We start from the raw sequence: 25149 nt of genomic DNA on the forward strand, positions 1-25149 counted from the left end.
GGCAGCGTAATGCATGGATGCCCAAGGGGCATCTTGTTCATTTTGTCCTGACCCGAAATGTTATAGCTGGAGTGACTAGGTATGTGTAACGCTCCTCTAACCGCAGCTGCCTCAGAGCAGCATCAGAAATGGGTTATGGATCGTTCTGGTTTTCTGATTTGTCTGGTAAGGAAGGGAACTACCTCTGTAGATCTGTGCCACTTTATCTGCTGTGAGATGTAAAGAGCGAACAGGGAAGGGAAGAGGAACAGATAACTGTGTACCAAGATTACAGACAAGATCAAAGACCGAATGGGGAAATCAGGACCAGCAAAACAGGGGGTGGGAAATATAAATGCAAAGAAGGCAAAGAGGAAGGTGGTTCTTGATCCTTATGTCTTCAGCCACTTGTGAAAAACAAGTTCTGCCATTTACATCATTGGGAGTAGGATTCAGATGAGCAGCTAACAAAATGTGCAATTTAACTGTTCTAAATCATCAGTACTTATACTTTATTTTGTGGCTTATCACAGGATAGGTAGAGGTAAGGATTAGGGACAGAAGGGAGAGAGAAAATGAATGAACTATTAAGATAAGGACTTCTCTTGTAGTGCAGGCATGGTGTCTCTCAGCAGCCCTACAAATACACGGGAGAGAATGGACAGCCACCCTGTTAACATACATTACACTTACTTGGTTTGTATCACAGCTCTGTTACATTTTTAAATGCTTTTAAAAATCTCAAGAATCTTAAGTTTTTGTCATTTATTTTATTTATTTATTGCATAGACATGCAATCAAAAGATTAGCTCTTATCCTGAGACCTTACAAAGTGCTTATGAAAGGTGGTGACACTGGGGCACGGAGATGAATCTGTTTGCTTCTCTCAGGTTGGCAGCATATCTCGGCAATCCTCTGCTCTAACTACTGGACTATAAATATTTCTGAAAGTACAACCATTATATACAGCCATTGGATCACTGAATATTTGATTAGGCATACCATGATTTTCCATTCTGTGAGAGGACTCATGCTTTGTTTATGAAGTGTCTCCAGTTTGGACAGCAGCAAAAATCGGTGTGATGTATGTGTGACTCAGGAGACTAAATAAAATGGCTCAAGGGCTATTAAGACATACTTTTACATACAGTTTAAATAGAAATAAGCCAGTGCTGCTGCCAAGACAGGCAGAACTATAACACACCCTTTTCCCCCTTGGCTCGTACAGGCACAAGTGTTTGTGTGACTGCGCAGTGAATTGGATCGAGTGACCAAGTTAAAATAAACCCTTTTGTTCACCAGGTTAATTTTAGCTGGCATCAAATCCTGCATCTGGTTTCCCATAGAATCACAGCAGGATTTAGACCGGCCTTCCCCATCTCCCACATTGTGCAGGCCATTTGCGAACTGCTTGAGAACATTAAGCAAATCTTTGCGCAAGGGCTATCTGCATGCCCTCGTCAAGTATGTAAATTGTGAATCCATGATAAAGGTAGGGAAAAACAGATGTGGCACTACGCGTTGAGTTTAGTCATGTAGCACTAAAGGACGGAAAAGAAAGCAAGTCGTCATTCTGTTGGGTCTTTTCTTCCTGATGAGATACCTGATTGGTATTGCAGACTTGCAGTTGTGAAATGAGACACATATGATGTGACTGATGAAGCCTGTTGTAGGCAGTTAGTTCTCAGTTTCTGCATTTCTGCTTTTGATTGCTTCCCAGGATGAAGATTTGAATCCATCTACATTAACATTTCTAAGTTACAGAGATAGGTTAATGTTTTAGTTACAATCGCTGTTTCCAAGATCAGGTAATAATGAATGACGTGTGATTGAGTTATAAACCTGTTCAAATATGATATTCAAATTAAAAGTAGTAGTAGTATTAAAGTTGCTTTTAAAGACTGTCTGTCACTACCTTCCGTGAGAGTATCCCTTCCCTCATAAATAAGCTCTGATCCAGGCTCTCCCTCGCCAGTATATTACAGGTATAAGGGCTTTAGTTTGCTTCCAGACCTTCACTGGCAAGGAATTGAGGGCAAAGTTGGACAGGCAGGATCTGCTCTTCTTGCTCTGCATTCGATACCCTCAGTGGGTATAAAAGGAAGACTGAGGCTGTCCTGGGTTGGATAGCAACTGGCTGTGCTAAAATACAAGATGAACCAAGAGCAATCTTGACATCACATTTTTCTCTCCTTCTGTTTGATGCCAGGACATGGTGCACAGGCTAATGGGTGACAGCCTAACTCATGAAGAAAGTGTTTCCTCATGCCCCAGCTCATTAAAACCAGGGGTTATTTTAACACTACCTAGTCCATAGCTGTTAATATTGAATATATGTTGTTACTGTACGATAAAGTAACACAGAGGTGATCCAGATCACACATGGGCTCACTTCTCTGCTGAAGTCACCAGAACGTGCAATGAAGAGTTTGGCAGGTCTACGCTTACATGCCGGCTGCAGGAGACCAGATAAGAACTGATGTCTTCTAAAACTTGGTGGTACAAAGTTAAATTGCAACTTGCTTTAAATAATAAAGCTGCTAGGTTAAGTTTATATTAGTTCAGCATTTTGTATGATGTGGGTTTTAAAAAAAAATCTGGTTCTACAAGCTTTAGGATGGATTTAGTGTACTGTTGAACTACAGTGTTGTTCTTTGCTGCTTATGCTATTAAGTTACTATGTTTATCTCTGAAGATAATGAAAATGAACTCAAAATTGACTTTGCTTTGCAAAGCTTTCAGGAGGCGAACTCTTGGCTAGGGAAACTTAACTACACTTAACCCAGTGTTAAGAGTATCTTTTTCAATGATTTTCTGGAAAAATTATAAAACCTACATTTGGGACCCAAATTACTGTGGGAGATAGAGAAATGGAATGCATATGGGGAAAAATCACACTGTCTCTGATTGGTTTTCTTGTCATGTGTCTTGGAACATGAATAAATGTTTAAAAAAATGACATTTTTTATAAGGGTAGGGGTGCATTTTTCTGAAAGCATTAAGCAAATGCTTCAGCTGTTTCAGAATGCAGCATAAAAACTAAGCTGGCAAAGGAATAAAAGATGATGGAAGTAATCCTATTAAGAAAAAAAATCCAGAAAACACTGGCAGCTTACTAAAGAAATATCCAGTGAGTCATTTCAACAGTTTGTTAAACAACAGGTATACTTTTGGTCTCCTAACATTTAGGTGGCCTGAAATCTCCAAATAATGCTTCAGGCTCTGGAGGTGCACCAGGATATCTGTGCTTTCCCATGAACACCACCACCAGTCTCCCTTCTTATCCCTCTCACCAGCACCTTCTTATCTCGTTCTATTCCTGCTTCTGTGCCAGGAGAGAAGTCTAAGGTGTCCGTCTGCAAACATGGCTGCAGGGCTTATATCCTATCCGCAGTTTAAAGATATTTTGCAACTACCAGGATTAGATTTTGGGTTTTGTAATAAACAAGTTCCTTCTGATAGGTAGAGAGAATAAGCTAGTTAAAAATTCAACAGATCTTTTCATTCCTTATGATTCAATAAAACTCAGATTACTTTGCATTTTAAAAAAATCGGTAATGCAGTATCGCTAAAACTTACAGAAACCTAATGTTTCAGTAAATTGCAGTTGGATTGGTCCTTCTTTGGAGCTACAAAAATATCTCTGAGATGCTGACACCAATAAGAAGATAAAATCTAGAGACTGATACATACTTAATAATGTGCATAAATCCTTCCTTTTCTGTCTTCCTTGCTTTCACCCAGAATCCTTTTGGCATGGAAAGTGTTACTTTCCATCACTTTGCAATTGCGTGGCTCTTTTTGATGCATCACACTTGCAGACTTTCCACAAGCTCTAAGCTGCTGATTAATCTTATTAAGAAGTCATATCCAAATTATACAGCAGGAGTCAGTGGTCCTTTTGGAAATCTTAATAAATAGCATTTAGTCGGCTGAGGAATAATATACTTACTGATGAGAGTGATGCTTTTTAAAGGAAGCGGCAGGCATAACTGTTTCCTAATTGCTGAAAACATTTAAACTGAAAGCAGTTTAAAACATAATGCTGCTTTGGTGGATGCTTCTGTAGAGGAATCTTTCATGTCCCTGAATTATTTACAAGCAAGCTGTGCTTGCTTTTCTATCTGCTTTTCATATGTATGCAGAAAAAATGAAATATAAAATGCTTGTGATTTACATCCATGTTTTTTCCTTGCCCTTGAATAAAAGGAGATGATTTTTTGTCACAATGGTGTAAAGGGACGTTCCTACTGGAGGTCAGATGATCAAACCTGGAGAAAGAGCCAGAGAAGTAGTATGTCTATGAGGAACCACAAGAACTGCTAAAAAGCAAGATGGAGTAATTTGCATTCAACTTTGAGGAGGAAACACAGGTTACAGGGGGGGAGGAATTTGGAGAGCACCAACAGGAGTCTGTGTGCACTGACGGAGGTATAAGGTATCCTTGCAGTGCTTCCACGAGCTGGTCTTGGGATTAGCTCAGGTCTTTCTGAAACCAGCCCTTTCTGATCTTTTCTGAAACGTTATTATTTTCTGGTACTTGGTATGTGTAATAGAGCTGAAGTCATCAATTTAGCAAATAAAGAATAGAAAGAGAAAGCAAAGTAACAATAACTAGAAAGACTACACATCCAGCAGAAACTGCCTGGAAAAAGGGGCTTCTTGGCAAAAAATGCTTGCATGCACGTGGAGGCAAGAACAGAGCCTGAGTGCAGAGAAGACTGTAGGAGGAAAAAAAAAATTAAGAAGCCGTATTTAATTGTATTGTCCAGTGGTAAAATGGTGGAGCAGATGACAAGCTGGTGAATCTGCAGTATTTATTTCTGCTATTCGAAGGATAGTTTGCATCAATTTTTAATGGGATAGAATGTACTTTTTGGGGAGAGAGAAGTATGCAGCTTGTTTTTTCTTTTCTGACTTGATTCAAGAAGCAGAAGAGGGGTGGATGGTGGGATAATCTGTGGAACATGTGACTTTATATCCCAGGAAATATTTAGAGGAACAGATTCAACCCTAGAGAAATGCCTGTAAATAGCAAAGGCAGCTGAACTCTTTGGGGAAAGGATAAAATAATTCCAGCCACTGGTGTGGAAAAAGCTTCCAGGCTGCAATTAAAGGAGTTCAAAGAGATTACAAAGGCAGAAAAAGTAGCATCTTATCCACTGTGCATATTTTACACAGTGGCACGCAAAGTATGAAGTAGAACTCCTCACGGCAGGTTGGGGCGAGGGAGGGAGGACAGCACCGCACGGTCCCAGGCTGGCAGAAATCCCTGCTGGGCAGCGCCGGTGTCTGCAGGGTCTGGGGGACCCGGCTCTGGGCAGGTGTGGTGCCTGGCCACGGCATTGCTGCTCCCGGGGGTCCGCCCTGCCGCCCTGTGTGCACATGGGACCTCCCGTCACAGCTCGGCCACTGTGGTTGCACAGGTGGTTGAGCAAACGGGGATCGTTTCGACAGAACTGGGTTAGCAGTGAGTTTCTCTGCAGTTTTGAGAAGAATTGGAAGGCGGGTACAAATCTGGGACGGTGATCTGGGACGCTGACGGTAGCGACGTGGAGCACAAGGGCATGCGTCTACGAACTGGCACCCAGTGGACATGTGGATAGTTGAATTAGGCCTCATCGGGTCTGTAACTTCATAATGAGGAAGAAACTACTTATTTTGTCTAAAATGACCGAGTAGAGGACAGAAATTATCCATTTCCAAGGACTGATATGCCTGATACTACTCATACCACCAACCATATTCAGGGCAGAGGGTTTCCCTGTTTTAAACCAGGAATGAGTACACTGGTTTGCAGAGCTGGCTGAATGTCAGGGTTTAACCTCAGCCGGCAACTGAGCCCCACGCAGCCGCTCGCTTCCCCCCGGTGGGATGGGGGAGAGGATCGGAAGGGTAAAGTGAGAGAACTTGTGGGTTGAGATAAAGACAGTTTAATAGGTAAAGCAAAAGCTGTGCACACAAGCAAAGCAAAACAAGGAATTCATTCACTCCTTCCCATCGGCAGGCAGGCGTTCAGCCATCTCCAGGAAAGCAGGGCTCCATCACGCGTAACGGTTACTCGGGAAGACAGATGCCACCACTCCGAACGTCCCCCCCTTCCTCCTTCCCCCAGCTTTATATGCTGAGCATGATGTCATATGGTATGGAATATCCCTTTGGTCAGTTGGGGTCAGCTGTCCCAGCTGTGTCCCCTCCCAACTCCTTGTGCCCCCCCAGCCTCCTCGCTGGTGGGGTGGGGTGAGAAGCAGAGAAGGCCTTGACTCTGTGTAAGCACTGCTCAGCAATAGCTAAGACATCCCTCTGTTATCAACACTGTTTTCAGCACAAATCCAAAACACAGCCCCATACTAGCTACTGTGAAGAAAATTAACTCTGTCCCAGCCAAAACCAGCACACTGAAACACTTGATGTCACTTATGAACCTCTTGAGTACAGACAACTGCAGACATTAACTTGGTTTCATGGATGTTTGGGTACAATTTGAAGCAAGCACTAGAAGAGCGTCTAAGGGAAAAGCATGAGCTGGTGCTTCCAAACTGAAGGTGAAAATTTAGGTGTGCCATACTGGCCGTTGAACTCTCATTGATGTATGTTACAACCTGACAAACTATAAGCCGTTAAAGAAATGTCTTCTCCAAAATATGTGGATTGCTGACAGTGTTCCTTGGTGTGAACCTTCTCACCTACCTGTCTGAAGTGGATACGGAGTCTCAAAGCCATAAGAAACTGCTGATGAGTGTGTCCAGACCAGTGCAGATCATTTGAGGCTTAAGGAGTACAGAGTGAGAAGTTCCTGCCCAGAAGCTGCAAGTGGTGGCAGATACACGGAAGGGGACATGTCCTTGGGAGTGCAGCACAGGTGGCTTTGTGGAAAAAGTGCTTGGATGTGCATCTTATGTGTAGGTCATGAGACGGGTAGTTGCATCGCTTGGGGACTGAACTGCTTCCTCAGTAAGAACACAGCGTCCTTTTTGATAACTCTCGGGTTCTTCTCTTTTGCTCCAGGTGCAATTCCTGAAAAAATACCAGTTAAGAAATACTACTTTTTTTTTTTCCTCAGAAAAGAACAGAGGCAGCAATGAGATTCTTTGTATTAAAAGAGCATTCTCATATAGCACCACACTGGCAGAATTTATCAGAGTCAAATTCTTAGCTTGGTCTCTGCCTAGAGCTTATTCCAAAGTCCCAGGGTGCTCTTATGGGCCAACAGCAAGTACATTGGACAGTAGGTGCCAGCACTCCTGGAAGCTGCAGATTCCTTTAAACACACTCAGTAGATATTGTAGTGTTTCCTTTTTAAAGTAAGTAGATACAATTGTGACCTTGTCTGTCAAGAAATTACATTCTTAGCAGCATTTTCCATATCCCTAGCTGTTCAGCAACCTACACATTAGTACAAGAGTCTCTCCTGATGGAGGAAGGGGAAGAAGAGGGGTGTTCATACAGCCTAGTCAGCCCAAGGCAAAGCAGACATTTTCTGATCTTTGGGATGCGCTTAGGGGGCAGGCTGAACTAAATAGATATGCAAGGGGATGGAGAAATAAATCTCTAGAAGGTGTTGGCATCACTGACATAGTGCTCACTATGTGGGTAAGAGAAAGTAACTGCTCTTTGCACTCTAGTCCTCATCAAGGAGACTGTTTCTGGTCTGAAAATATTCTCTGTGGTAACCTGTCTGAGAATAATTTGTATCACTTTCCTGACTTCATTTCTGGCTTTTATTTCCCATAGAGATCTGGAGTCTGATGGATGAGACTTGTTTCTGGGAGTAATTGTGGCAGTCCTGTCTCGGCAAGGAAGGGCCCCGTATCTGGAATGTGCTTTCCTTGGCAAGTGCTGGGTGGTGGCAACCTTCAGGGTGTGACAGGAGACCTATTTATTTACTTTGGTTCTTATGCTTACTGTAGGGGTTTTTCTGTGTGTGTCCAACTTCGGATGCCAATACTTCTCTCCCACCCGTGGGCTCAGTGATAGCTACGCCCTGTAAGATACACACTGTGGAAATTTTTCATGGCTGTTTTGTTAACAGATGGCTGGTTTAACAAGGCCAGCTGTTTTATAAATAGGGTAATACATTTTCGATTAATAAAGTCATTTGTTAAAGCAGTTGGCTTTAACAAGGGGTGTTACTTTTTACCAGTAAAAGTGAGTAAAAAGCTCTTGGAGCAGGTAGCCAAAAGAGTTGTCTTATCCAGGTCCTTCCCCCTCCCCGCTTTTTCTTTTTATGTTTCTGTCCGTCTAAGGGTGAGACCATCCAAGATCATTCAAAAACGACTGTAAATTGGTGTCAAATATGGTAACAGTCATTTACTTATCTGCAGTGGTGGAAGTCCTACTGTAGATTGGACAGGGTGGGCAATAGTAAAAAAAGAAAACCAAACCCAAACCTCTCACCTTCCCATGGCCCATGGATTGCTATATAAGCATGAAACTACAAACGTTTCTCACTTCTTCTCAACCTCCCAGGGCCTTTTATCCAAATTGATCTTTTGCTTCCGCCTACCGATGTGACAGAGTGCCTTCAGGCCAAGTTCCCTCTGGCTTGTCCCACAGCTGAGACTTATCCACCATAATACCTGATAGAAGAATGTACTGGAGGCCACTATATATGGACCTTCTCACCAAAGGTCCGTCTAGCCAAGTATCTCTATCTGACAGTGGCCAAAAGGGGGTACGTAGTATAAGAACATGGCAAGCAGTTTTCACAATTTCTTCATCATCTAGTCTGCAACCATTTTAAACCAGGGACTTCCAGAGCCAGAAGGGAGTTCACTGTAGTTAATAAGCATGGGCAGATTTCCTTTCTGCGAACGTGCCTCCCCTTAAACACTAAATGTGTTGAATCCACAGTGTCTGGCTGTGAGGACTTCCACAACATAACTATGTTGTATGTGAAGAGGCAATTCCCTTAATTTTGTTTTTAAACCTGTGTCCTGATGTTTTCATTTGATGTTCCCTAGTTCTTTTGCTGGGAGAGACAACCACAAATTAGTCTCCCTCAGTGCCATGTTACAGACCTCGCACAAAGAAAAAAAAAAATACTCTGTCAAATCTTAAGTCTTCTTTTCTTCAGATCAAATAATCTTTCTCTTGCCACCTCTCTTGTATCAAAAGATAAAAGAATTGTTTGTCACCGAAAAAATCCATCTGCCAGGTAGGTAGTCACAAGAGATTAGCATGATGTCTTCCAGCACCTCTGTTCTGGTAAAGCACAGAGAAGACAGGGCAAAGGCTGGTATCACCCACCCACTTTTTTTCAGAGCCAGCTCTTCCTAGGCAGAGACACAAAACAGCAAACACTCTGCCAAACCCACTGCAATTTTGGAGATCTTGTTAGGAAACATGCCAGGACCAGCACTGCCTTGTAGTTGTAGGTGGATATTGGCAAGAAGTTCAATGCAGGGTAACCAGAAGGGATGCTGGAAATATGCAGCTCCTTCTTTTTCTTGCACTTTCACAGTAAAGTATCCACCAGCGTTTATGCTTTTTCGTTGAAGAAATTAACACTAATGCTTACACTAGTGCCTGGGCAAGGAGAGAACCCATCTCCTGAAACCAAGCACCATGGTGACTTCACAGATTTGCTCCACTGGTTCCTAGGAGCTCCTCAGAAATGTGTATCCCATCCTAGCTTAGCTGGGGCAGCTTTGGATCCCTCTTTTATAAGTGATTGGTGCTCCAGTGTGCCAGGTATGGTAAAAAGTCAGGGTACAGTCCTTTTCCAGGAGTGCCAGCGGTGCCTGCTCAAGCACCAGCTGTCTCAGATTTGAAGAGTGTTTAGCAGTCGTGCATCTCTATTTCTGCGCCAGATGTCAAAAATGCATTAGGGCTCCTCCTAACGCATGAGGATTTGCATCCACTGACTTTTGGAAATAACTTGAACCACAGGTTACTGTTGTTGCTCTCTCCGTTATTAAAAATAGATGGATCCTGAGAAATTATGAGATTTGACTACAGCAGGCAAGTTTCAGGGCTACTAACTCAGCACTGATTACCCCATCTCAGTACTTGAGGAACAAAGTGTTAGTACAAGATATGAGTGGAGCAACTGTATTTAGAAACATGTTTCCAGGGAAACATTAGTTTCTCTGGAAGACAACCCTGAGACATGAAAATTTATGTGACTCTTGGGACAAATGTAAGTTTGAAGACTTTTTTTTCCCCCCTTTACTTTTTATAGCGAGTACATTCTGCTCCAGATTAATCCCTTTCAGGCCTGTATGGTAAAACCTATTCTAACCGTGGAGTCCAGTATCTCAGTGGATTTCATTAAGAAAAGGGCCCACACAAGCTGCAGTTTAAAGATCCGTCGCTTGCATAGCAACTGAAACCAAATCAGCACTTTCTAAGCATATCCTTGCATACCATGCAAAGTGTGACTTCAAGAGCAAGGCTCAAGATGTAACTTGGCTTCTTGTGTGACATTAGACAAGTCAATTAACTGTAAGTTGTTTGTAAAATCAGTATAGTGATAATTTCTTACCTTTGCCCCCAAAACTGCAAAGATCAATTTATTAAGCTTCTAGAAATCCAGAGAAAAAGGGCCAGTTTATACTGGTTGACAGTTTTTCCTTTGACTAGCTCTTCCTCCTGAAACCAGACAGAGCTTCGTCTCTTAACCCCTTGGGAGCTTCCTTTCCAGGCAAGTTCTCTAGAAGACTGTTGGCTCTCACTTAGTGAGCGAAGTTTATGTTCTTTTACCAAGGAGGTTTCTGTTGAAATCACAAATACTGTGAACTTGCATAAACTTTCTGTCATTATTTTGTAAATTGTAATTTACTTATTCAGAAACTCAAAGTTTTTGTTTGCCTGCATGTTCTCTGTGACAAAAATATGTCCTTTGCTATATAATTCTATACTAGATTGTATAAATTTTTATTTAGTTTGTTTTTTAATGGAGAGAGTGGTCTGGGAGTATGTAAGTGGAAGGAATTATATAACTGAGCTTTAAAATCCTGTGTTCAGTGGGCACAGAATTAAATCAATTGGTTATCATTTTTCCAACAGAGACATATGAGCCAATATTGGCATTTGTGAAAGTCAGCACTTACCTCCATTAGTTTTCTGGCCAAGGTAGGAGAGGGCAGATAAAGTTTGTCTTGGGAGTTTGAAAGGCCCATGGTCCTTGCTTCTCATCTGTTAATGTCAGAGTCTTTGTTTGTTCACATGTGTGAGGTTTAATGTGAACATCCGTAAAAGAGCTATAAAATTAAACCTTTTCAGTCTTGAAATAACAGAGTAACTATTGTTTATGTTGTAATAAAATGGACTACGGATTAAATCTGTTTGTTTTAGCAGACAAATAAAAGCTAAATCCTGATGCCTGTCTTTAGCTGTGGGTACTGTCAAGGAAGCGTCTCTGTGGGACACGGCTGTGCCCAGGGCGCTGCAGGACATGAGATGAGTGGGGGGTGAAGGCTCTCCAGACCTTAGAGGTGTGCAGCATGTCGTGGTGTCATAGCATCAAATCCTGATTAAATTATGTGCTTAGGGATTTCTGACAAGCTTTTCCTTCTTAATTGCCACCCACACGTTTCATCTGGCATAGAATTGTAATTACATTGCTGTCGTTGGTCCATACTTGCTTTCTTTGCTTTTATCACCTGCTGATCTCCAGCAAAGCAGGAAGAGCCCTCTTGTGACGACGTGGCTCCGCTCAGATGGTTCCCACCTACTCTGCACACACCACAGAACGTGAAAATGAAGAGTGTGCATGTTATTGGTATTACTATTGCTGACCGTTTGAAAACAAACAAAAAGTGAAAAAACTGGTCTGGCGGCCAGACGCAGCTGTAGTCAATAGTGTGAGCTGACTGGCAGTAAAGCAACATGGAGTGAAGTTATTTTTCAATCAAGTTAGGCTTTACCGTACTAATCCACTGAAACTGCAAAGGCTGTTTTTAGTAAACTCGTCACTTTATTAAATGGGAGCCAAAGCCAAAGGAAATCCACTTAAGAAAGAAAAGTTAAACAATGTAATTCTGCAGCTGTAGAAATAAATTGAAATAGAGAAGGTGTATTTTCAAAGCCATTCTTACAGCTGAATTGCAGTCATTATTATTAATGGAGAAATAAGCTAAAAGATAATCATGAAAAGTTTCACTCTCTTCTTCCAGGTGAAGTTACATCAAACAAAATTCCCATCCTGACTTTTCTGGTGACTTGCTTGTGGATGTAATGTTGGTGAGCAAGGGAAGACTGGTCTGCTGAAGAAGTTCAGTTGTAATGTTTTCCCCTTGGTTACTTCCAGGTATCATAGGGATAGTAGGTAAAAGGTTTTGCTGTCTTTACAACTTTACTGCACTGGAATCAAATTTTATACAGGTGCAAATAAAACTAGCCCAAGAGTGGCACACTGTTGTATCAAGTCCTTGGCTGGGTAAATGATGTGATATTGTTAGATAGATGCATCACAAAAATCATCTTATGAATTGCTTATTTTCTAAACATCAGGGCCTGACTGTGTAGTTGTTACTGAAGTATCCGACTGCCTTTGCGGTCAGTGTTTGTGATTTAATTTCAAGATCCTTTCAAAGCGTGAATGATCCCACTGTTAAAGATGAGAAGCACAGAGATCATGGAAATTTGCCCAGGGTCTGGAAGGGGACTCCTTCAGACATTTAAGACTTTGAACCTTCTCCTTGCCATCTTCTACATAATATTTTTAATAGAGTTCATACTCTGGTATCCATGCCCTTCCTAGCAATATGTTGTAGCAGAGTCTAAATGCTGTTTGGCATTGACAGTCCTTTTATTTTTTTTAATGATACCTCAGTTTCAAAGTAGCATCTTTTGCTTAAAGACTTACTGTTTCCCTGTTGCCATGCAAGAGGCTGCAATCAAGTAGTCGTGTTCCTGATTATTTTTTTTTCTCTATGAAGATTTCATTGTATTTCTAATCCTGAGGGGAATTGACTATACAATCATATTTTAGTCATGATTACACAATTCTCTGGTCTGACTTTGCTTGTACCCTGTATGCTGTCAGTGCTTTGATGAAGCTCATTGCCATGCACACTTCAAGCCTGCCAGAGTCCTTGGAATACTTAATAATGTCTTTCCATGACCCCAAAATGACAGACACTGGGGATATATGGCTCTCGGAACCCATGAGTCAGGTCTCATATTCCTGAAATGTTTGTTTTGCCTTAGGTCATTTCATACAGCTGTAAAGAGTAGAAAATGTTTGCAAGAGTTAAGCTTCTCACCTTAAAACCAGGCTCTCAAAACTAAGCAGTTGCTGAAAGGTGTGAGCAAGGCAAGGCACTGATTGCTGAGCAGGACCTTTACCTTCTGCAAAAGCTTCTCAGCTTAAAGTCTCTAGGTCTAAGTGTAGACATGGCCTTAATGAAGAGAATGTCTCGTCATCCTCTGTCACCCAAAATTCAATGTCCATGGTTGTACTAGCTCAGCTGATGTCAATGTTGTTCATAAGAAGGTGTTGCTGACATCAGAGGCTGTGTGCAGGGCAAGCCTTCCTGGGTGCTTTTGGTGTCTTTTCCTATTTTACTGGATTGTCCAGCTGAGTTGCTGGAAGGAACTGGAGTGTGTAGTCCTGAAAGCAGCAGTGTCCTTACTGTCCTCTTCCGTTGTTCATCCACCATCTCACATCCTACAGATGAAGAAAAATGGAAGCCAAATAGTGATTTTTCTGTTGGAGAGCATGCACATTCCAGCTCTGTAAGTACCTGCAGGCCTAAAGGAGGTGGATGTATCATCTATTAACCATATACAGCACATACCAGTGGTCCTTGGTGGTGAAATTGGCAGGTGTGCCTGTGACAGTGAGAAAAAGAGGCAGAACAGGAGCCGACTGATTAGAGCTCTTCTGACTCCTACGGAAGTAGGAATGCTGTCAGTCCTCATGCTCTGCGTTATTCCCATTGCACAACGTTCATGGTTTGATGTGGCAAATGGATAAAAAATGCGAGGAAACACATTAACCAGAATCCTGTCATTTGGGCTTGAGGCAAGAGATGCAAGGCAGCGCGCGAGCCACGGGGCGTGGGGGGAGAGTGAGCTAATCTGATAGTGTTTAGACACGAGTGCTCTCGGCCAAGGGTTGATGTACACAGTAGGCCAGCTCTGCTGCCAAAATGCTGTTTGACGCCCTCCCTTGTGCTGGCCGAAGCGTTTGCTAAGCCGCTTAGTGGCAGTGCAGATCTGTACTGGGTTAAAGGGTATGTGAAACTATGCTTCGGCATGGTACAACTTTGAAGTCCCACCAAGCAGGCTGCAGTGACTGAACGGTTCCTTCTCTTCATCTCTCTAATAGTCTTGGGGAGTGGCCAAGAGCACCAGGAAGCTTGGAAAAAATAATTTTAATTGGCATTAGAAGAAAAATAAAAGTAGAGAACTGGTTCAAAGGGCTGTAGAACCCAGACCCTCTGACAGAAGCTCCCTCTCTTTCCAAAGTGCCTTTATTCCTCTTGTGCTATGGACTATGACATATACTTGAAGGTCCGCCTTTCACTGGAATGTCTGATTACCGTTCGTCTGAGTACAAGCTAACATAGCAAATAAAATGGCTTACATCCCGTTTTGAAATCCATCTCAGGAGGGATTGCCATGCATGTTGAGCACAGCTCAAAGCAACAAAATATGTGTTCTTTCCATGAGCTTTTTTTTTTTTAAACTTGCCTTTTGGAAAGATGTGATGCCATATTGAGTGTATTATAGGAAGGGCTTGTTGCTTGCATGGTAATTAGTCCCTGAAGTTCTTGGTGCTCCCATTTTCTCCTTTGTAACAGGAGACCATGCTGTATCTTGTCCCCAAGGATGTGAAAGTCTGATAAGGAGGATCACAGAGCTCATCAGGTTGAAGATACTGTGCGGAGACAGAGTATAGCTATGTAGTAACTGGTTTTTGCTTGAAAGAAGATGAGTAATACTGTACATCAGGAATGCCTCTCTGCCAATTTTTGTTTCTGGAAATGTCCATAAATAACACAAATATTTGCTTGGCACTTAAGTCCAGATTCTTTTATGTTTGCCTTTTCTTCCGGGTGGATATTCCCTGTAGGCCATGAAGGAAAAAGGGTGAGTTTTCATGGCTCCTGCCATGTTCTTGTTTGAATTTTGGAAAAAAAATAGACAAGTAGAAAGGTGGTGGTTGTCCTGGAGGTTACAGATTAACTATTTAATGACAGAGTCAGGAGGCATGACAGTGTCCGTGTTGAAGATGCATGCAGTGTCTACAGCTCATTGTGCTCTGGTCTTTTGATGGCATTGATTTAATGCCATAAAATGGTACTATTTTAGTGTTGGATCCTCAGAACAAGAGAACTTGTATACACATTTCTTTTCCTTGGGTTTTCATCCTGGCAGATTTGCTGAAACCTGCCTTCAGGCATACAGCTAAAAATGTGAAGCTCCATCAAGAGCTTCAGTCAGTCACTGGAGGGCTGCATTGCCACATTCTGGGAGACTCCTAGGAAGAACTGGGATCTTGAGTGTTACAGCAGGCCTCAATCCAAGCCCAGTCCAAGGTTTTGTCTGACACCCTCTAGTTTTGATTAATCAGTAAGCTGTGCCAATGCTATTTCTGAATGATCTTCACACACTATAGCCTGGTTTCAAAGCCTGCTGGAGTAAAAGAAAGACTGCTGCTGACTTCAGAAAACTAATTTCTCTGCTAACTTTTGGCAGCTGGGTAGAATCACCCACAACAATGCCCAGGACTTCCAACTCATGGTTCCTGTGCTACCTAAAGCGGTGCTCACCAACGTGCAGAGCGGACCAGGCTCTCTGCTGTGCTGCCCACGAAGCCTGTGCTAGGGTTAGAGGGGGGCAGAGTTAGGGTCAGAGTCTCGTGGGGGAGGCTACATGATGGACTTAGCTGAACACTTACAAGTTTGCCATCCTTGATCTGCCCGTAACTTCTTCTGTGGCAGCTATCCTTCTTTCAGAAAAGCAGGTGTAACTCCCTTGAAGCATACCTCCTAGAAGGTCATTAAGACAAAGGGCAACTCCTCAGGGGCATCCACTGGTCCCTGCTAGACTCTTGCATTTTATAATGCATCTTAAAAAGGACCTCTACTGTAGTTCAGCTTTTTAGCCATTTTAATCTAACTTTGGCAACTTACACTCTGCCTTCATCCATTTTTAAATGGCAGTTGCCTTGCTCTGCGATAGCTCCCATCTCTTACGTTGTGTTTCTGGTTTTGTTTTTCGCTCCATACCTCCACGAGCGGTCTCGAACCCTCTACTTCAGTTCACGTGTCTGGCCCACAATGGACAAAGCATCTGCTTATTCCTCCAAAGCTACAGGATTTTATTCTAGTTAATATTAATCTCCGTAAATCTCTTCAATCTTTAGCTCTTAGGGTTGCATGTATTTCTGCATGTTTCTCATATTAATCTGACTACCATGCTCCTCACTCTATTTCTTCTGTGCTGCTTAGTGGCTTTGATAAGAGACATTAAAGGGATGGATAAATGGGAGAGAGGCAGAACACAGTGTGATGCTGTATATTTTTCACTAGGGAGACCCATCTGAGGCCCCTTCCTTTCTTGAGCATACCAGTAGGTTTTGGTTGTCCATGCAGTGGGTACTCTTTCTGGCTTTTAATACTGTTTTGGCAATACTGCACATGTATAATTGAGTTTTACTTCTGAACCTCTTCTAGTGCTGCGGTGTCCTGTTCAGAAGGCTTCATAAACATTTCTTGGTTTGGATAATGTACTGGCTGGGTAATGTCCCCGAGTTGTTTGGGGACAATGGGGGAAACAGAAAAGAGAAATCCAGAAGCCACAGGCACCCCAACAGGCAATTCTTTGTGATTTCATGGCTTCTGCAAGGTAGTTCTGTGTCACAGCACATTTGTGGTTCCCTTTCCTTACCTGATTTTAGAAAATGAAACTACTATCTTCTAAGTACAAGTTTCCCACAGGTAAAGGCAAATTCCAAAGAAGATTATACGTCTCTGGCAGTTGTCTCCTCAGCCCTTTCGTACCATCCTGCAGTTCTTTGAAGGTCCTGGTTACTAATCGCCAGAGTTCAAATTTTGCGTTAAAGACTGACTCCTGTAAAGATGCTCAGGAAGCTGCCTGGGACTTTTGTTTGGAAGTGGACGTGTTGTCGGTCTCTTGCACCTGCATTTTCTTCCTTCTACTCACAAATTCAGTTACAATGGTTTCAGATGCACAAAAGTACAGTTAACCACCAACCTATTAACATTAACTGATGAATATAGGAAGCAGTGGGAATCTGGGCACACACTAGTTCTCATCTGACTCTGAATGTCAAGAAATAACCCTGACATATAGTGTGGGTTTTGTTGGGCTTCTTTGCTCATCTCAGATTATTCAGGCTTTAGCACTGTTGTCAGAACTGATGTAAAGCAGAATATCTTGTTGCATTTCAGCTTTTGATGTCTCAACAAAATTAACCAGCCAAAAGGACTTTTTTTTCTCTCTGGAAGGAAAAAGCATGAACAAGAAATGTTTCACAGTCTAGGCTTTCTAGGTTTGCCACAACAAATAAGGGTAAATGCAGAGCAGTGGAGATGAAACGTACTGGACTTTGTGACTAGCCCTTACCTGGCTGAGGTAGGATGGCTTCTGGAGGATGTTGTTCTTTTCTTCTTAGATGCTACAGGATAAGCACCGAGATCTTCAGTTAGGAGTGGGATATAGATATTGGTGCAGATATTGGTATAGGTACGAGGCATTCTTTTCCATGTCAGGGGGAGGGAAAGGGCTGTGCTAGTGCTGGTAAAATCTTGGTGTGAAGTTCATTCAAGAGCCATTCCTCTAACAAGAAGACAGTCCTCACTGGTACCTGGCTGAATGCAATGACTACCATTTTGTGATTTTCAGAAGGGCGCTCCTGATTTTATTTTTGAGCAAGTGAAGAGAATCGGACCTGATATACTTAAGTAGGTAGAAGAGATGCACGAAGAGGTTGAAATTGAAGTTAAGCATTGCCCTTTGAAGCAGAGTTCAGCACTCCGGCAACAGCAAGGGTTGGACATTTTGCCCCCTGCAGAGCTGGGGACCTAAATATCCCCAAGACACATCAGCAGGAGTGAACCGTTTGTAGAAGCCAGTACTAGTGCAGCAAACAGCATTGGAACACAGTGAACCCTGGGCTAGGAGCAACTCTTGAATCGAGATGTTGTAAATGTGCATTGCTCCTAATGGCCATTGCTGGTAATAGCAAATCCTGTTCATTTTCATGTACAGAAGGAAGTATTACGCTTCTTGTACAGCATGTAATATACCACAAGAGGTGGTGTGCACAGTCTGAAAACCCCTTGCTGGATCAATGCTTAAATCACTTGTTAGATCAATTCCAAAGCCATTGAATTTAACCTAATTACTACTTTGTTGGGTCCAGTAACATTCCCAGTAAACACTGATGTTTGTTTCATTCAAAGTGTTCAGAACAGAATTGTATTTCTCTTTTTTAAAATTGTCAAATTTTGTTTCAGAAGAGTGTTCCTGGTATGTAAATGAGAAATTTTGTTAATGTGTTCAATGACATTTTCCATGCGTATAAAACATCATGAGAACAAAGATATTTGCTTTGTGATTGAAGGGTACGGGGAGGGGGAATCTTTACCATCTGCCACTACCAAATGACTTTTCAAGGGGGAAAAATAAATCCCTCTCATTGGAAGCTATTTTGATCCCCTCTAATAGCAATATTTTATGTAGGAATTCTCTTCCAGAGCCCAGCAGAATTTACAAGTAGATTCACCTTTCTAATGCTTTGGTAAGTGGAACATCTGTCTCAGATGTTGTGAGGATTGAAGCACTAAGAGTTTTTTAGAAATCTCATATTCATCCTGCAATATTTGTCTGGTGTATGCAATCCTAATATACCAATTGCAGCAGTAAATATTTTGCTATAACCAGACCCTGAACTCCAAAAGAAACCTGTTTAGCTGCAGCTAATGAAAATGTAATGCCTGTGATCCTGCGTTCTGCAGCACCAACCCAGAGTTTTAAAGAATTTTGAACCAGTAAGACTCAGATTCTGCAACTTTGATGAATGAAAAAGCCTCAAGCTTTCAACACCTGCCATAGGAATTTAATAAGGACCCTCATAAATGGGTCAGTTTCAACAAACAATTAACTTAACAACTTCATCTGGAAGGCTTAGAGGCCCTATTTCATAGGAGGTAACTTGAGAGCAGTCTCATGTTATATACTGTAGTTAAGGTTTCCTTTAGAAAAACAGAGTTTTTAAGATTTAATATTTCATGTGCTCCAAATTACATCAAATTGGTATTTGGTACACAACAAAGCCTTCAACCCCTGTATAGATCAAAAAGAAAATTTATATTAATTTTCTAAGCTGTTTGGGGGTTTCTTAAGCACAAGGAAAACAAACAATTCCCAGGAATTCAAAAGCTTATAAAACGAATTTTGTAGGCAATTTGGATAAAATTATTCTTTATTCTTTGATTATGCCATTAAAATTCACACTCCTACAAATATGGAGATTTTCTTGTAAGTACTGGGTACTCGCTGAGCGGTGTAGCGGGACCGCACCATATAGACTTGAGAGGAATGTGGTTTTCTACATGTTGTCTTATGTTGTGAGCTATTTTTTCAGCCTCTTGTAAAAATATATAATAGAGATTAAGTCTCTGAGGGTTCATAGTTCAATGTGGTTTATGTAACTCTGTGTTGAGATGAAGCAAAAGTAGAAAATTTAATTGCACTTTTCCCTTCCCTACTTCACATATTTCATCTTGAATTCTCCATTTATTTTGCTGTCAGTTGCTAACCCTCACCCAGTCTCCCTTTCTCACCCCTCCCTTTTTTTTTTGTTACAGCTCACCTCTAATCACCCTTCCCATGTCGGATGTGTTGCTTGCATGTGCCCTGCCTTTTGTCTTTGCATCTGAACTTTGTCCCATGTGTTGTGTTTGAACAGTAGAAGATCTTCTGGACAAGAATCTGTGCTTCCTTACAGCTGGCGATATCCTGTACCTAACATCAATATCCTCTATCTAATGTCTGACTGCTTATTGTAACTAAACACATGGCCTTTATTTGCTCATATGGCATATGCCACTACTTGCATCTATATAGGCAAAAAGGGTAGAACAGCATGCTAGGATTCATGTGTCCCAGCCGCATTGTATACAGAAGCTTGTTGAGGTAGATCTTAGTCCGACATCACCCTCTTTTTGCTGGTTTGACACCAAAATTCAACCTGGGTACTCAGTGTCGTCAGTCTGGGTCTATGCAAAAATAAACCCAGCTAATTAAAAGAAAAACCTAAGAAGTTCCCTTTAGCTAATAGTATTGCTGCCAACCTCGTCATGATTTGTAAAAACAACATGAGCTTTCATGCCTGGAAGCACACTCTTCAGTGTTTGAAACATAGTAGCACAAGCTTGGAATATTGTGGGCAGCAAATGAGCCATTTTAGGTAAAAATCCACTGTCTAAGATGTCAGTCTGGCTTCCTTCATGAACGTTAAGTTTGCAGAGAAAACAGTATTCAAACTCGATAGTATGATGACTAATAATCAGAAATACCTAGGCTGAGTCACAATGTAGAAAAACCATGAAGCCCAGTTTACAATCCAGTTCTCGTTTTATTTAGTGGACTGGAGTTTGGGTAGTTCAAAAGTAGATTGTTCAGTGTGTCTTCGTTAAGAGACTGAGCTTGGCTGTATGAGCTGGGGTTTTGGGGTGAGGAAGGTGGAAGGAGAGGAATTTGCATTTCCCAAGACTTAGGGTGTCTGAACCACATGTTTCATTTTGGAGTTAGGCTGCAGTATTTGAATATCATACATTTGCCCATATATTTTTGTTGTTTAATAAGAAGTGACATTTTCTCCTGATCTAAGACTTTGGCAGATGCTCGGATTCCTCCAGAACCATACAGGTTATGAGCTGGTTCTGTGGTGGCCATTGGTTACTGATGAAGTGGATATGGGGTGATTCTCCTAGCAAGTTATTGCCTCTGAAGCCAAGGGCAGTCAAAGCATCCTCTTTCACAGTTAGCTGGCCAGCACCACCATTTCTGTCTTGAAAACTTGCTTAATGTTAATAACAGGTATATCTTGTATCTATAGAGGTTATAACCTGTGGTAGAAATGAGGAAGCTGGCTTTCGTGCGTGTTATAAAACTAGTAGTTAACAAGATGTCTTGAAGGTAAGTTGCAAGTGGATCTAAAAGCCAGTTTGGCCTGTTGTGAAGGGTTTAACGTCATCTCATGATGATATCCTGCATGAAATGCTAATAGCTTTGGAAACAAATTTAAGTGACCTTCTGCTTTACTTTGGGAGTAATATCCATACATGCAAATCAAGCAGTTTTCTGAAGCTAGGTAATTACATGCTGACAAGTATTCCACTCAAATCAGCTTCCATGTTTCATAGTTCCTTCATGTGCCCAGCCCCGTGGTGGTGTGCCTCAGAGGATTATTCATAACTGGTTCTACAACAACAGAAGAAATAGTATTTAAAAGCAAATCAGTACTTGCTATCTCCAATTTGTTGTTGAACGTAGAGGCTGTTAGGGGATTGGCTTCTTGTAGATATTGCAACAGTAGTGACCTTTGAGGAGATTTGAAGGAGGAAGAAATGGCATTAGCAGTAAATGCCCGAGGAATTTCTAGGCTGGTGGGGAAGGAAATAATGCCACAAAGGGAAGCAGCTGAACTTTCTTGTCCATAATAGCTTAACCCTGAATTTGCCCAAGTGGTTTTTGAACTAGCTTAATTTTACTCTGTGACAAATTAGTTGCCTTTGCCATAAGATTTGACAAACCAGAATATATATATTTGTCAATATTTATTCGCAAACTGACTAGGGTGCAGATATTGTGTCTGAGCCAAATTCTGCTGTCCTCTAGAACACAGTTGTGGGGCAAAGAACTGCATGTGTTACAATAGGCTCATCATCCTACCAGTACACTTTTTCCTTCTCTAGGGCTTTTTTCTCCTCTAAATTATTGCAGCTAATGCCTGTCAGTGCCTTACTTGTGTACTTTGATATGAATACTGTGTCTCTGCAACATCTTAGACCCTACTAAGCATGTTGCATGTTGAGCTTATTGGAAGAGTATCGAAGACCTAGCTTCTGTGCGGTGGTCAAAATTTCTTTTTATATTTTTTCTCTTACGTCAAAGTCTGAGCTGAGCTGAACCAAAATGGCAATTTCGAACTTTTTACTACCTTCCAGCATTACATCTTTGAATCCAACCCTCACAGCAGGCATCCTTCTTTTCTAGCATAGGATTTGTGTGCAGGCCAGCCATATGGTGTGTGTAATTATTACTTTATAATGGTGTTACTGCTCTCTAGCTGCCCAGTAAACCCAGTGCAGTTTCAGTAAACTATATACATCAGCATAGGAACCTTGGACTTGAATGATTTTCTTCGCCTTTATACAATAGTAGGTGCGAAGGAGAAAAAAAGATTCCATTTAATTTATAGAAACTGTATAAAGTTTATAGAGTCTCTACAATCGTCTCAAATGAAAAGGTTGTGGAGAAGAGAGGTTGTACCGAAACTGGGAGGTCCACAAAGCTGGAGAAGAATAACAGTTAAAGGCACACATCAGTAAATACCTGTGCTGAACTTTTCCCATTAACTCTACTGGCGAGCATATGGACTGCATTAGGGGTCTGTCTGCCTTAGGGATTTTATAAACACATTTCCTCTCCTTTCCTCTTCGCCATCCAGTTACTATTGCTTTAGACTATTACAGAATCAAATAGTGTCCGTTCTGGTGTCATCGTTCTTGCTGGTAAGAGTCTGTTCACTGTAGAAACATTCAGCGAGTAGTGTCAGAAGCCTGTGTATATATGCAAGTGCTTTCCTGAATGTGCCTGGATTTTTTTTGGTGTGTGAGCTTCCAAAAGCAGTAATACCAGCTTGGTTCGCCCATCCTTTCAGGCATATGTGCAACTCTAATTTGCATCGATGGCAGAATTTCTGCAGCAAAATTAGGAGCCGATGTGTGCTCAGCTTTATGGATGATCTGTAAATAAACACAGCGCTCTTTTGCATCTTTATTTACCCTGAAATTGAAGGTTGCCAAAGTGACTGGTGAAAAATAGGACCCGAAACCAAGAAACTGAGCCTCTGGGGAAATCAGAAAACATTAATTTTGCTTCTGTGTACCCCTCTGTGTTTCCTCTTTGATTTTGGTCGACATTGGAAGTCTGTAGAGCCAGCCCATTTGATAAGGTCTCCTGTCCTCCCCGAAACCTGGCACTGCCCATCTGAGCATTCCTGAGCGTTTCAGACAAGCTTAAGAAAGAGGTGGCCCCGTTCCCTGCCATTAGCGCCTGCGCCCGTTCTGCCTTCCCTTTTGCACCAACATGTGTGTTCGAACAAAAAGAAGTGTATCTGGGAACAGAGCTGGCTTAACATCAACCTCCACCCACCCTCAGAAGTTAATTTTAACAGATCGATTGTGGAAGTTACACCCTAGGTGACACATAGCACTTCTGCTGCTCAGCCGTGGATGTGTGAGTGCATCGAAAGCCAGTTTTGGGGTCGAGGTGCTGAAGTAAGTGAAGCCCAAGAAAGATGTGACACGGTCTCTTAGTTTATTGTACTTTGAGATTTGTAGGTGGTAAATGCTGTGGGTTTTTTACAGATATTCTGGAACCCTAATATAATTTACAGTTTCATTTGTAGAGAGCTGTTTCAAATCTGTGCACATTCTTCTAAGATATTTTAAAAGAAAAGCCAACAGCAATAATTAGTTTGGCATTTTCCATGTTTTCTAAAGCACTTAAGGGGTAATGACATTTTTTAACCAATCTTACATAAAATCAGGTTTTACAGGAATGAGAGGACTTAAAAGGCCCGAATGGCTGTCAGTGACAGATGTAATTCATGCTGAAAGCTCTATTCCAATACATCAAAATAAGGAAAACAATTATACATATGATTAGAGGCTGCTGACCCTTCAGTTAAAATGATCAAAAAGAACAATATTAAAATTTGATTTACAGAAGCTACTACTTAGCCTATAATTAGTCTGACCAGTAAAAACAAACCAGACTTCTACAGAATGTGATTTCCCAGTAGATAGGTTAGCTATTTTTGTAGGGCTGAAGAAACACAAAATGGTTTTAAAATATATTTGATATGCTCTATGAGTAAATTGAAATACAGCATATAACTAGTTTTAATGTTTGTTGTTCATAAATTGCCAGATTTCCTTAATTCAAGTGAAATTTGAGAACCACTTGAGAATAATTGTCTCTAAAATGAACTATTACTTTGTCAGTCTACTTCATTTATATTAAATATATGGCTTACTTTTTTATATTAGAAGGTAAATGGAAGTTGGTCAGTAATATGATTCCCCTTACACTTTTGCTGTAGTTCACTATGGAAATGGATTCAGGAAATGGCAGATGTGATTAAAAACTCTTCAGCTGGCCCAAGAGCTGTTTGTACAGCACCTAGCATACAGCCCTTCTGGCAAGGAACAAGCACTCCTCATCTTATTGCAATATAAATAAAAAGATTCTTCAATGTAGGGACTTGGAATTTTGATTTTAAATGCACTAGTTAGGAGATTGGGAAGATGAGATTTGATGAAGCTTTTCCATTCATAAGAATGAAGACAAAGTTGTTGTGTTGGCTAATGCAGTCCTGTTTCCTTGTGCATGCAAGTAAGTACATTGGAATCCACGCTAGCCCAATTTGCATGAGGGTGTCAGAGGAATAATCCTATAAATTGACATGGAAGGGTCAAGCTGCCTGCTCATAATCTAACATCACCGGAGAGCTGTGCACAACACATAAATGTTCACCTCTCAAAAGCTACACTGAAGATTGCAAAACTGAGAGTGCCTTCTTCCTACGTCCTTTAGAATGCATCTACAAGTGTGTAGCTCATGTCTGGGCAAAGAAATTGAGTAAAACACCATAGCTCAACCTTATACCTCTCGATTTGGAATGTATTTGTTTTATTCATAGGGCTCTCATGAATTTGGACTTTTTTGTGCATCAGTTTTTGAAATTTCCTACCAGCTTTCCCTCTTCTGGAAACTTAAGTGCTGTTTTTTGTTTCTGATATTTCTAGTGGAACGGGAAAATGTACAGAAGAGGACCTTTACCAGATGGATAAACCTACATTTGGGAAAGGTAAGACTGACAAACAGTCTTGATACTGAGATACAAGGACACAACCATAGACAGACTGCAGTTAATTCTTTTTAAAATAGTCAAAG

General features: G+C 41.4%; 1 protein-coding gene across 1 annotated transcript in view; it reads left to right on the top strand.

The window, feature by feature from the left end:
* Nucleotides 1-25149, top strand: part of CLMN (calmin) — a 76947-nt gene that overhangs the window by 27466 nt on the left and 24332 nt on the right. Inside the window, exon 2 of the mRNA XM_075151175.1 lies at nt 25002-25063. Within this exon, the coding sequence (XP_075007276.1) occupies nt 25002-25063 (62 nt within the window). The remainder of the gene's footprint in view (nt 1-25001; nt 25064-25149) is intronic.

This window comes from Calonectris borealis, chromosome 5 (genome assembly GCF_964195595.1).
Source record: "Calonectris borealis chromosome 5, bCalBor7.hap1.2, whole genome shotgun sequence".
In the NCBI taxonomy this organism is placed as follows: domain Eukaryota; kingdom Metazoa; phylum Chordata; class Aves; order Procellariiformes; family Procellariidae; genus Calonectris; species Calonectris borealis.